The sequence below is a fragment of the Cordyceps fumosorosea genome, assembly GCF_001636725.1.
Source record: "Cordyceps fumosorosea ARSEF 2679 chromosome Unknown scaffold_6, whole genome shotgun sequence".
Lineage (NCBI taxonomy): Eukaryota > Fungi > Ascomycota > Sordariomycetes > Hypocreales > Cordycipitaceae > Cordyceps > Cordyceps fumosorosea.
The window spans coordinates 999,477-1,011,095 of NW_017387306.1; the positions used below are offsets into that span (position 1 = coordinate 999,477).

The 11,619-nt window shown below is 58.6% G+C and overlaps 4 protein-coding genes across 4 annotated transcripts; 3 read left to right on the forward strand and 1 right to left on the reverse strand.

The window, feature by feature from the left end:
• Positions 1–295: 295 nt before the first annotated feature.
• Positions 296–1,076, forward strand: ISF_03476 (Dienelactone hydrolase; the record flags this gene model as incomplete). The annotated part of the gene is made up of 2 exons (XM_018847082.1): positions 296–691; positions 756–1,076. The coding sequence occupies 2 exons, from the start codon at positions 296–298 to the stop codon at positions 1,074–1,076; spliced, it is 717 nt and encodes a 238-aa protein (XP_018705971.1).
• Positions 1,077–1,482: 406 nt separating this feature from the next.
• ISF_03477 (Membrane protein,Tapt1/CMV receptor) lies at positions 1,483–4,644 on the forward strand (the record flags this gene model as incomplete). Its single annotated transcript, XM_018847083.1, has 2 exons — positions 1,483–3,909; positions 3,973–4,644. The coding sequence occupies 2 exons, from the start codon at positions 1,483–1,485 to the stop codon at positions 4,642–4,644; spliced, it is 3,099 nt and encodes a 1,032-aa protein (XP_018705972.1).
• An 860-nt stretch (positions 4,645–5,504) lies between these two features.
• Positions 5,505–6,995, forward strand: ISF_03478 (arabinan endo-1,5-alpha-L-arabinosidase A; the record flags this gene model as incomplete). Its single annotated transcript, XM_018847084.1, has 1 exon — positions 5,505–6,995. One exon carries the CDS (start codon positions 5,505–5,507, stop codon positions 6,993–6,995), a length of 1,491 nt encoding a protein of 496 aa, XP_018705973.1.
• A 220-nt stretch (positions 6,996–7,215) lies between these two features.
• Positions 7,216–11,288, reverse strand: ISF_03479 (Major facilitator superfamily domain, general substrate transporter; the record flags this gene model as incomplete). Its single annotated transcript, XM_018847085.1, has 8 exons — positions 7,216–7,560; positions 7,624–8,002; positions 8,051–8,663; positions 8,718–9,406; positions 9,779–9,795; positions 10,034–10,475; positions 10,525–10,769; positions 10,824–11,288. 8 exons carry the CDS (start codon positions 11,286–11,288, stop codon positions 7,216–7,218), a joined length of 3,195 nt encoding a protein of 1,064 aa, XP_018705974.1.
• Positions 11,289–11,619: the final 331 nt, after the last annotated feature.

Genomic DNA, 11,619 nt, shown 5'->3' on the forward strand with positions numbered 1-11,619 from the left:
ACGACGGACTGAAGAAATTGCAACCTGCAGCCTGCAACCCGCACCAACACGAACAAATTATACACACAATGGCTTCCTACCCTCCCGCCCGCTGCTGCACCCTGGGAACACTCCACGAGTGAGTCTTCTTAATTCTCTTTACCCGTCTCTGCAGCTCTTGTGGCGAGAAGCTTCTGCGCGCGACAGGAAGCTACCCCGCCATAGCTTGGGCTCGCTGGGCACGGAACCCTACGCAACGCGCCAGCAGTCCCCCTTGGACGGGAGACGGTCAAACTGTGTGTGATGGAAAGCTAACATGGAGGTAAGGGGCGAGCCCAAGGGTAAAATCATCAAAATCGACAACACCATCGAGGCCTACGTCGCCACGCCCGCCGAGAAGACGGAGCGCAAAGACGTCGGCATCCTGTACCTGCCCGACGTCATCGGCATCTGGCAGAACAGCAAGCTCATGGCCGACGCCTTCGCTGAGCGTGGCTACCTGACGGTCGTGCTCGACCTCTTCAACGGCGACCCCGTGCCGGTCAACCGCCCTGAGGGCTTTGAGCTCAGCACCTGGCTCGCGCACGGCAGCTCCGGCGACAACCCACACACCAAGGAGGCCGTGGACCCCATCGTCGTCAAGGGCATCGAGGCGCTGCGCGGCATGGGCGTGAAGCACATTGGCGCGGTGGGCTACTGCTTCGGCGCCAAGGTACGTTTGTTTGCAACGCCGCCCAAGTGTGCAAAAGCAAAAATCCACTGACATGAACGCGCAGTACGTCGTCCGCCACTACAAGGACGGCATCGAGGTTGGCTACTCGGCGCACCCGTCGTTTGTCGACGAGGACGAGCTGGCCGCCATCACGGGCCCGTTTGCCATTTCCGCCGCCGAGACGGACTCCATCTTCCCGGCCGAGAAGCGTCACCGGTCCGAGGAGATTCTCGCCAAGACCAAGCAACCCTACCAGATCAACCTCTTCTCGAATACATCCCACGGCTTCGCGGTCCGCGGCGACCTCAGCGACAAGCAGCAAAAGTTTGCCAAGGAGCAAGCCTTCCTCCAGGCTGTCACCTGGTTCGACAACTACCTGGGCTGACTGCATGGGGCCAGGCTATGAAGGCTTGAAGTTGTGATTAGCTAGCTCGCCGTTTAGGAGTGATAATTACGGCGAGAACTGAGGGCAGAAATAATTATGTTGCTACGTATACCAATCAAATTAAATCTTTAAAAGCTACTTATTTCTATTGCTGTTCACCCGACAGCTCGCGAGGCTCAACCAGCTCGCAAGGCTGCTGCTGCCCCACACTGGTTGTCTAACCTGTACCCAAGCCGTTGCGCCAACTTATTAACAGGCTAAAAAACGTCCAGTTGGCATCATCATCCAGCCACTTTGCAAGAACAACCGGAACCTCCCCCAACGTCCTCCTCCCTCTATCTAACTCTGCCCTGCGAGTTCGCCACTGCAGTCCTCCAGAACCATGCTGCCGAGAATCTGAAGAAACATGGCTGTTACCGCTGACCCAATCAGTCCGCAGTTGTCGCCGCCCCAGCTGGCAGCCAGCGCATCACCTTCCTCAACTGACGCCGTGGCGACCATGCTCCCCGACCCCGTGATGCGCGCGACCGAGCGACCGCAGCTGCAGACACGCGCGAGCGCCATCACGGAAATGCGCTCTCGAACGGCCAGCAGCCCCGTGAGAACTTGGACGGAGCAGCAGCAGCTCCTCCACGGCGGCGGCAGCAGCCTGACGACGAACGGAATAGACGACCGTGGCCGCAGCGACACGCCTCGCCCGGACCAAGAGCCGCCACGATACCGATACCACCAACAGCAGCCCACGCCGCCGCCTCACGACGATGGCGATGCCGGCGGCGAGGCCCATCTTCAGCAGCCGCAAACCAAGTCTCGACGCGGGAGCTCCAACACCAAGGCCGGCTCTGCGGATAACGTCGCGCGACTACCGCCCTCGGAGATCCAGGAGCTCATGTCGTCGCCGCTGTGGCTACCGATCGGCCCAGCGCCGCCCAGCACCCGCCCGTCCTTTGACCACGGCAAGTTTTCACAGCAAAAGGAGGCCATCCGCCAATCGTTGCTCGCGCAGCCAGAGCTGGGGGCGTCGCGAGACGGCAGCAACGGAAATCATCTTCATCCCCACAGCCATCACCACAACCACCCGCCGACCGGCGGACTGGGAATCTACGAGGGACGCGGCGCCCAGGCCCGCAACGCGCGCACCGAAGCTCCCCGGTCCAGGCCCCCACGCACCGTCTCGACGCCCCCGACAGGACGCTCCAAGATTTTCGAGCTCCCCCCATACTCGGCGGTCATGCCTCGATCCGCGGTGCCGCCACAGCGCCCAACCCTGCCGCCGCTCAACTTTCACGCGGAGGGCGATAGCGCTGGCGCCGAGAAGCGCGCAAATGACATGCTGCCCTCGCCGGCGATCCAGCCAGGGCTGCCTGCGGTGGTGCCGCCAGCGGCGGCGGCGGAAATCAAGGGGTCTGGAGGCAGTCGCGCACCGTCGCCGATGCCGCCCATGATTCCGCTGCCTCCCATGTCGCTGCCGACGCACCTACAGCTCGAGCTTGCTGGGCAGCGACCGAGTCCCCTCTACATCCACCACTCTCACACCAGCGACATCCCATACGAGTCGAGCGCCGTCAAGTTTGAGCGGCTACGCAACGTTATCCTCCTCCCGGCGTACCTCGAAAGAACATTATACTTTGGGGCGCTCGCCTGCCTCGATGCCTGGCTGCACACGTTCACGATACTGCCGATCCGGTTCTTCATGGCAATCGGCGTGCTAGTGCGCTGGTGGGCGTACGTCGTCGGCAAGGAGACGAGCTGGCTATTCGGCTATGTCCGGCACGGCATCGGCCGGCTCTGGCGGCGAGGACGCGCGACTAGAGGCCGCGCGGGTAGTGAATCCACGGCCGGAGACCGGTCGCGAAGTATCAGTCGAGCGAGTGAACCCGCCAGTGTTGTGTGCGTAGACGGCCACGGTGAAGCGGCGGTTGGCGGTGGAGTCACGCAGCGGCACATCTCGGGGCAGCACCGCGAGCACGGCCCCGGCCCCAAGTCAGGCACCTTTCGCCATCGTCGGACAAGGTCGATGCCGTCCAACCTATCAACCTACAACAAGGCCGACCTGCTGCAAGGCGCAGTGATCCTGTGCAGCTCATTTGCGCTGATGAGACTCGACGCCAGCCGCATGTACCACTTCATCCGCGCGCAGTCGGCCATCAAGCTCTACGTCATCTTCAACATCCTCGAGGTGGGCGACCGGCTGCTGTCGGCCATTGGGCAGGACATCCTCGAGTGCCTCTTCAGCGCCGAGACGCTGTCGCGGACCGCGTCCGGACGCTCCAAGGTGCTGCTGCCGGCGGGCATGTTCGTACTCGCGCTGGCGTACAACTGCCTGCACTCGATAGCGCTCTACTACCAGGTCATCACACTCAACGTGGCCGTCAACTCGTACTCGAACGCGCTGCTGACGCTGCTGCTGTCGAATCAGTTCGTCGAGATCAAGAGCACCGTCTTCAAGCGCTTCGAGAAGGACAACCTGTTCCAGCTGACGTGCGCCGACGTTGTGGAACGCTTCCATCTTTGGATAATGCTGCTTATCATCGCGATGCGCAACATGGTCGAGGTCGGCGGCTTCTCGGTGCCGGGGGCAGGCTTTGGCGAGTTGGACGTGGATGGAGGGAGCAGCGGGCCGCTGCACCACCCGTCCATCTTGCCGCATAGCTTCACAGCGCTGCCATCCTGGCTATGGTCCGGCGAGGTCCTCTCGCCGTTTCTGATCGTCGTCGGTAGCGAGATGCTGGTGGACACTATCAAGCATGCCTACGTCACCAAGTTCAACAACATCAAACCGCACTTTTACTCGCGAACCCTAGATATCCTGTGCAAGGACTACTATACACATGTAAGCTCCCAACTCCTGGCATCAACTTGCAGTGACCTTTTTGCCTAATGCACACACGCCTAGGCCTTTACCAGCCCCTCTCTCACCCGCCGCCTCGGCCTCGCGGTAATCCCGTTGTCGTGCCTCTTCATCCGCGCCTCGGTCCAGACGTATCACATGTTCCTCGCCACGTACCTGCCTATGCCGCTTCCGCAGTCCACACAGACGTCGCTGGCCGAGGAGTCGGCGCGGCCGTCCTCCCCAGCCATGATGGCGGCGCTGAACCGGTTCGACACACTGATCCGGGACTCCCTCGGGCGGGCGACGTACGGGCAGCCGTTTGGGGCGGCGCACGCGCGACCCTGGTACGCCTGGACGTCGGACGACCTCGTCGCCGCGCTGACCATGGTGGTCGTCTTCTTCATCGCCTTCCTCGTGCTGCTCATCGTCAAGCTCCTCCTCGGGATGGCGCTGCTCAAGTACGCGCGCGGCCGGTACGCCGCCATGAAGCGTAAGGAGCAGCTCGTCGCCCGCGGGCTGGCGGAGCGAGAGTCGTATGATACCAAGGGCCGTCGCGTGGGTGGGCGCGGCGACGTCGAAGTGTCGGATGACGGACGGCGCTGGATAAACGCAGACAAGACGGAGGGCCTGCCAGGCGGCAAGGGTCGGAGGGCGGGTGAGGATAAGAAGGCGGCGGCGGACGTGGACTATAATGGCGTCTTTCGCTATGATATGGTGAATAAGCGCATTTGGTAAACGACGGTTTTTCGTAATGTTCTTCTGCAGACGTGGAGGGGTGTGTCTACCGTTGCTCTCGGCACGGGACACAAAGGTTTTGCATGGTTCTGGCGTCTATCGGCACATTTCCTTCCTTTTACCTATTTAGCATTTTAATCAACGGCGACTTGAAGGATTACATGGCACACACGGCACACAGGCAGGAAGAACTAACAAACAACTGTGAGCGCATCCTAGTTTGAGCCAAAGACGTAAAGTCTACTTTAGTAATAGCATCATGAAAATGGGCCAATAAACCATCCGATCTAACAGACTAAATATCGGGCAGAGGAATAAAAGGCCCGTTTAGACAAAGACGGCGTTGCTGGCGGCGGCTTGGCTGCCAGAATCGTGCTGATGCGGGGTGCGGTTACGGTGCGGAGTCAGAGCATCACCACAAAACTACTTGATACTTGTGCGAGTCAAGAGTGTGTGAGTGAAACGTGTCACGATCAATGCCTCGCGGTGTCAGTGTATGGCCCGTCAATCATAGGTATTTCACTTATCATAACATGAACTTATCAATGTTATTTCAAGTCCTCAAAGTCAAGCAATCGACGTCGATCCAAGCGCAGGCGAAGGCGGTCGAGCTCTGAGACAACCTCCCCCACGATTGGCACGATGTGCATCCTCCTGCAGCTACGCTAACTAGTGTGCATCTGGCAGGTGGTACGGCTCTTGCATTCCAAGAAAAGTCCCATGGTGAAGCTGGCAGTGAGCTGTCATCATATACATAGCGGCGGACGACGCGACTTGTCTCGGCGGAGAGTCCTCCGTTTGACATCGTCGATTTGGTATCCCCGCGCGACCCGCCATCCCATCTCACTACCGTCGCGGAAATGAAGATGTCCGGGGTCATTGCCGCAGCTCTGCTGTCCACGTCTGGAAGCAGCACCTCCATCCCGGACTACCCGACCAATCCGGCCGGGAACCCGTTCGTGGACGGCTGGTACGCCGACCCGGACAACGAGTTCTACAACGGGGAGTACTGGGTGTACCCGACCTACTCGCGCGAGTACGACGCGCAGACCTTCCTGGACGCCTTCTCCTCGCCCGACCTCGTGAACTGGACCAAGCACCCCAACATCCTCAACACGACGAGCTTCCCCTGGGCGCGGCGCGCCGTGTGGGCGCCGGCGCCCATCTCCCGCAACGGCAAGTACTACCTCTACTTCGCCGCCAACGACATCCAGACGGACGACGAGGTCGGCGGCATCGGCGTGGGCGTGGCGGACCGCCCCGAGGGGCCCTACCGGGACGCGATCGGCGGGCCGCTCATCGACCGGTACCACAACGGCGCGCAGCCCATCGACCAGGACGTCTTTATCGACGACGCCGACGGCCAGGCGTACATCTACTACGGCGGCCACGGGCACGCCAACGTCGCGCGCCTCAACGACGACATGGTCAGCCTGGGAACCTTCCCCGACGGCGACGTGTACAAGGAGATCACGCCGGACAACTACGTCGAGGGCCCGCAGATGCTCAAGCGCAAGGGGCGGTACTACCTGTTCTGGAGCGAGGGCGGCTGGCAGGGCCCCGACTACGCCGTGTCCTACGGCATCGCGGACAGCCCGACCGGGCCGTTCCCGCGGCGCGGCAAGATCCTGGAGCAGGACCTGGCGGTGGCGACGGGCTCCGGGCACAACGGCATCATCACGGTGCCCGGAACGGACGTCCACTACATCGTGTACCACCGACACCCGCTCGGCAGCGCCGACGGCAACGACCGCCAGCTGGCCTACGACCGGCTCGTCTTCCGCGACGACGGCACCGTCGAGCCCGTCGTCATGGGCGTGCAGGATGACTTCCGCGACGGCCGGCTGCTCGGCTGGACCACGTACGGCGGCGCCTGGGACGCGAGCGCGCGCAAGCTCAAGATGACCAGCACCGCGGCGGCGGCGGCGGGGCCCAAGGCGGTGCTGAACCTCAACTTCGCGGACCAGCACTTTGCGGTGGACGTGGCGGTGCCGACGCAGGGCGAGGGCGACGCGGGCGTGGTGTTCCGCGCGACGAGGCTGCGCGAGGGCGTGGATGCGTACTGCGGGTACTACCTGGGCATCGGGGCGCGCGGCAGGATCGTGGTGGGCAGGGCGGATGACGGTGCGTGGACGGAGATCCGCACGGTCGAGGCGGAGATTCGAACGAACACGGCGTACACGGTCGCGGTGCGGGCGGTCGGTAGCCAGTTCGACTGCAGCGTCACGCACGGACGGGACGTGATTACGAGCTTCACGGTGTCGGATGACAAGTACAGCCATGGAACAAATGGCGTGCGCGCGTTCCGGACGAGGGCGACGTTTGACAACTTGGAGGTCCGGCATGTTTAACGAGGTAGATGTTATGTAGTATCGCTATGCTGCGGGCAGAAAACAGCGGCTGGCTTTTATTAAATATACCAATATACCGCAGATTGAGCTTCGTGTCCCAAGGGCTGATGCAATTCTCGAGTAGGGCGAACTGTTGACTCTGTTTGCATGTTTTCGTGAGTCGGCACGCTGAGCCACCAGGATTTCAACTTGGGGAGGCTTCTTATTAACATTTATAGCTCTAGCTTGTAGTTGGCAAAGCCACCTCATCCACCGGCGGCCACCACTGGGACCACGCGCCCTGCTCGTCCAAGTTGCTGCTCACTTCCGCGAGTAACTGCGTCAGCAGGGTACTCGTATCGACCTCTGGCACTATTCCGTCGATGGGCTGCCTCTGGCCCTCTGCCTGTCTGGACAGGTCGGCCCCGTCAATCTCCTGCGTGTGCTGGTCCGACCGGTCCACGCCGCGGAACTCGTGGATCGACTGGTGCAGCACGTCAAAGTCGGTTCTGGTCCTTCCCTGGTAGCGCGAGCGATTCTCGACGGCCCGAGAATACAGCAGCGAGGCGTGCTGGATAGTTTTCATCTAAAAAGAAAAGCGTCTTAGAACTCGGGCGTGCGGTAGGTAGCTATGACAAGAGAAACTTACCCATCCATCTGCGATGGTCCAGATTTTGCGAAACTCGTTGAGATAGTCGAGGCACATATCCATGCACGCCTTTGCTTGTGGGCTTCGACCCAAATTCATCCGCGGGAAATGATGGACGTATAGGTTTAGGTAGCCTGCTGAAAATGCGCAGAAGCCGGCAAAGGGCGTCATCAGATGCACACCGCACTCCGAGGATTCTTGGAGAATCTTGGCGATGTTCTCTGCCGCCCCGAATAAAATGCGAGCACTTTCATCCCACCACCCGTCTGGGGCGGTAGCTTCGAGCATAGGATGGTCGACCGGGCCTTGAGGCGTCGACTCGAGCGTCGGTAGAAATGGGAAGTACTCGCGATGCAGCATCAATGTGCTGTCCCCAGGGCTATTAGTCCCTAGAAATTGCGAGTTTAGCGCGGGGACTGAAACTCACCTAACATAGTACAACAGATTGAGATACGCAAACGTCTCACCGTACCCCAAGGTCATGTGCACCGCGACCGAGTTGTTCGGGTAGTACAGCTTGCGGTGCTGGTTGGCCCTCCAGTTGTCCAGCTGGTCGCGGGTTGCCAGCCACGGCGATCCCACAACCCACGGACAGTTGTGCGGCGCGCACATGCCTGGCGCGCGGCGGCCGTCCTGGAAGATGAAGGTCATCAGCTGCGTCCAGATGTCGAACCCGGCGACCAGGATCTCGAAACCTTGCGTGATGTCGAGGATGCCAGTGGTGTGGTGGGCGTAGGACTCGTCGCTACGCGGCGGCGGCGGCGATGCCCGGGAGGAGGACGATAAGGGATCTGGACCGAAGGCAAACTCGACGACGCCGACGGGACGCGGGATCTTGAGCTTGATCATCTCCGACATGGGCAGCATCGGCGGGTTGTAGGTGCCCGAGTTGACCATGCAGTCCATGATGAAGCACGCCCAGTACGTGCGGGTCTCTATGGCGATCGAGGTGGCGTCGGTTTTCCTCTCCGAGATCTGATCGAGAGGATAGGGCGCGACTCTTAGGCTATGCAAGGCTTGCATTATTCGAATTGCGATTCCTAAAAGCTGGTCAGCATCGTTGCCACCGACCGAGGGCGCATGTATGGGCGTACCACAGTAAATCCAGGCTTTGTGAAAGTCTCTGCCGCCCCATTCATGCAGCGTTATGATGAGCAAAGCTTGGACAACCTGGATGTTTGGAGGCTGCAAGATGAGATCCTTGAGGAGGTCTTTGGCGTAGAGTGCATAATGCTCTCGGCGCAAGAGATTGTCTCCCCAAGAGGCGTTCAAAACACAGATTTGAGAGCGCGTCACTGCCAGCACAGCGCTCAAGAGAGAGATGGCTTCCTTGCAGCTGCGTGAACGAAGTTCTGCGATGAAGCTGGGCAGGTGTAGGATGGCCAGCTCTGGAAATTTGTTGGCAAAAACGTTGAGACACTTCATCACAATACCGGGGGGCAGACTGGAGATGTGGCTCTCGACGAGATCTTTATTGTAAGCATTCGTCGAATAGCCTGGTTCAACCGAATTATCTCCTTGTTGGCCACGACTCGTAAATTGGTTGCCATGGCTGGCAGCACACGAAACAGCCGTCTCGCTCTGCAAAGGAGTGTTGGCCCATGTCACTTCATTTTGATTTGGTGGTGTCGCCGATGCACGAGCACGTCGAGGTCTCTTGTGCCTTGATTTCCCCCCTGGAGTCTTTGGAAGGCTCAGTGCACACCCCTCCAGATTGGACCTGCGGCATCGCTGGCACGGTGAAGCTCCCGTATGAACGCACTTGACCTTGGATGCTCTGGTCCTGATCAGTGTGTGCAACTGCCGGTAAAATCGGTGGCACTTACCGACAATTATCGCAAGAGAGGCTTGTTCGCATGGTAGAACCGCCAAGAACCAGTAATAGATGATGTTCGGGAATGAATGGCTGACGCTCGGGAAAGCGTTTGCACTTCTTTTCCGAAGCCAGCCCACAGGTGGGTCTTCGGCATTGGTGCGACGAGCCGAGTGTGGAAGGGAATATCTAACGCGGCTCGGAAATACGGTCTGCTTATTGTTTTTTTTGGTCTATTCTGAGTCATGCCATTTACACCGATTATCGATTTCTCATTATAGTTCTGTTCTCTATGTAGTGTGTTGGCGCATGCATGGTCATTCCCGCGTTATGCCCACCTACCAATCCCAATACCGATGCTACCCGGAAAATCAGATTTTCGTAAATAGTCCCTTCGCCCTCCGAATGCGCAGAATCAAAAAGAAGACAATACCGATGGCTGACATCGCACCCGCATAGAACGCCGCAGGTCTATATGCAGCCGTGTCTGTTCTCGTCCCAGCCAAGGCGTAAAGTTGTGCGGCGATTGGAGTTCCCTAGTTAGTGCCTGGTTAGTATCGACATAATGGAAAGGGAGACATGGAAGGTATGTCATACAAAAAAGAACCCAAAAAACCATCCTCCCCACATGATGGGCAACACCCCCATAGTGTTTGCCTGCCCAAAGACGGAGCCTAGGACTGTAGGAAATAAGCTGAAGAACGATCCACAGCCTATGCCGTTGATAACGGCAAATGCGGCAAGAACCCTCATGTTGGAGGCAAAGGGCCAGATAGCCAGCGAGCTCACTGCGCAGCAAATCAAAGAAACAAGGAAGCTGTTCAAAGGCCCCAACAGAGAATCGGCAGTGTACCCGGCACAGACCCGTCCCACCGTGGATGCCATGTTCCAGATGGTCAGGCCAATGATTGCCGTGTTTCCAGATTGGCTGATTGAGCGAGCAAAGATGGGAATAAAGTAGGGGGGGATGAAGAGAGGGAAGCAGGCGAGAGCGGAGCCGAGAAATATGATGAGAAAGTCGACGTCTTTGAACCGATGCCTAGCTCTGTTAGCATCGCGGCCTTGTTTGAATCGCAGAACAAACCTACCATTGCAACTTGGGAACGGCGTTCTGTGTAGAAGCCGGCTGCTTCATCAAACAGGCTGCCGGGAGACAAACTGCCCACAGCATAAATCCCAAAACTCGAAAAGTCCAAGGCGCACCGATGCGGCCGATCATGCTATTCGTCGCTACGCCCATGACTGCGGCGCCGAGGCTGCCACCACCGAAGACGACGCCTGTCGCGAGACCGCGACGCTTCCGAAACCACTGCAAAGGCGCAGTCGAGCAGGGCTGTGGATAAAGTTAGCAAAACAACACTGGGGTTTGTCAATAGTTGCATCTTACCAAGATTGTCAATCCGCCACCGACACCGAATATGACACCATGAGTGACGAAAAGCGCCCCGAGATGATGGGTCACCCAGCTCGAGGCAAACTCGCCCAAACCCAGCAAGATGGCGCCGGCAATCGCGGTTTCTTGATAGCCAAATATTCGAACAGCTTTTCCAACAAATATGCATATAGAAGTCATGAACGACGTAGCTAACGAACCGACAAATGTCAACGTCGTCAGGGACATGTTGGACTTGTGTGCCAGGTCAGCCTGTAAGATGCCCCACGAGTAAATCACGCCCATAAAGACAAAGAGCGAGGATGCCGATGCTGTAACAACAATCCATCCTTGCCAGCTATCCAGATACTGGTCCTCCTTGGTCGAGTCGTGATTGTTCTCGGGGCCACTCTCTTCGTCGGATTGCTGCCATACGCTTTCGCGCGGCTCTAGCCGCCCCGAAGACTTCTCGTCAGACATGGTAAATTGACCCTGGTAAAAGTGATACAGAAAGAACAGGAAGAGACTAATAGAAAAGAGACTGTGAGATGGATATATTGGAGCCCGCTATAATGGTTCGGACTCGATGTCCTTCTCTTTCCGGGCTGTCGGTTCTGAAGCGCATTCAAACCCGAGAATTGCCTTTTTGGGATTATCCAAAGCGGGCCGTCGCAGGTTAGACCCGAGAGCCGCTCAAGCGGTCAAGATGATTGACAATACGCTAGAAATAAGCTATCTTTTCCTGTGATATGGCGATCCAGTTTTTGTCATTGATGCGCCCTTTGGTGGACAAACTGTGTCATTCAGAGGA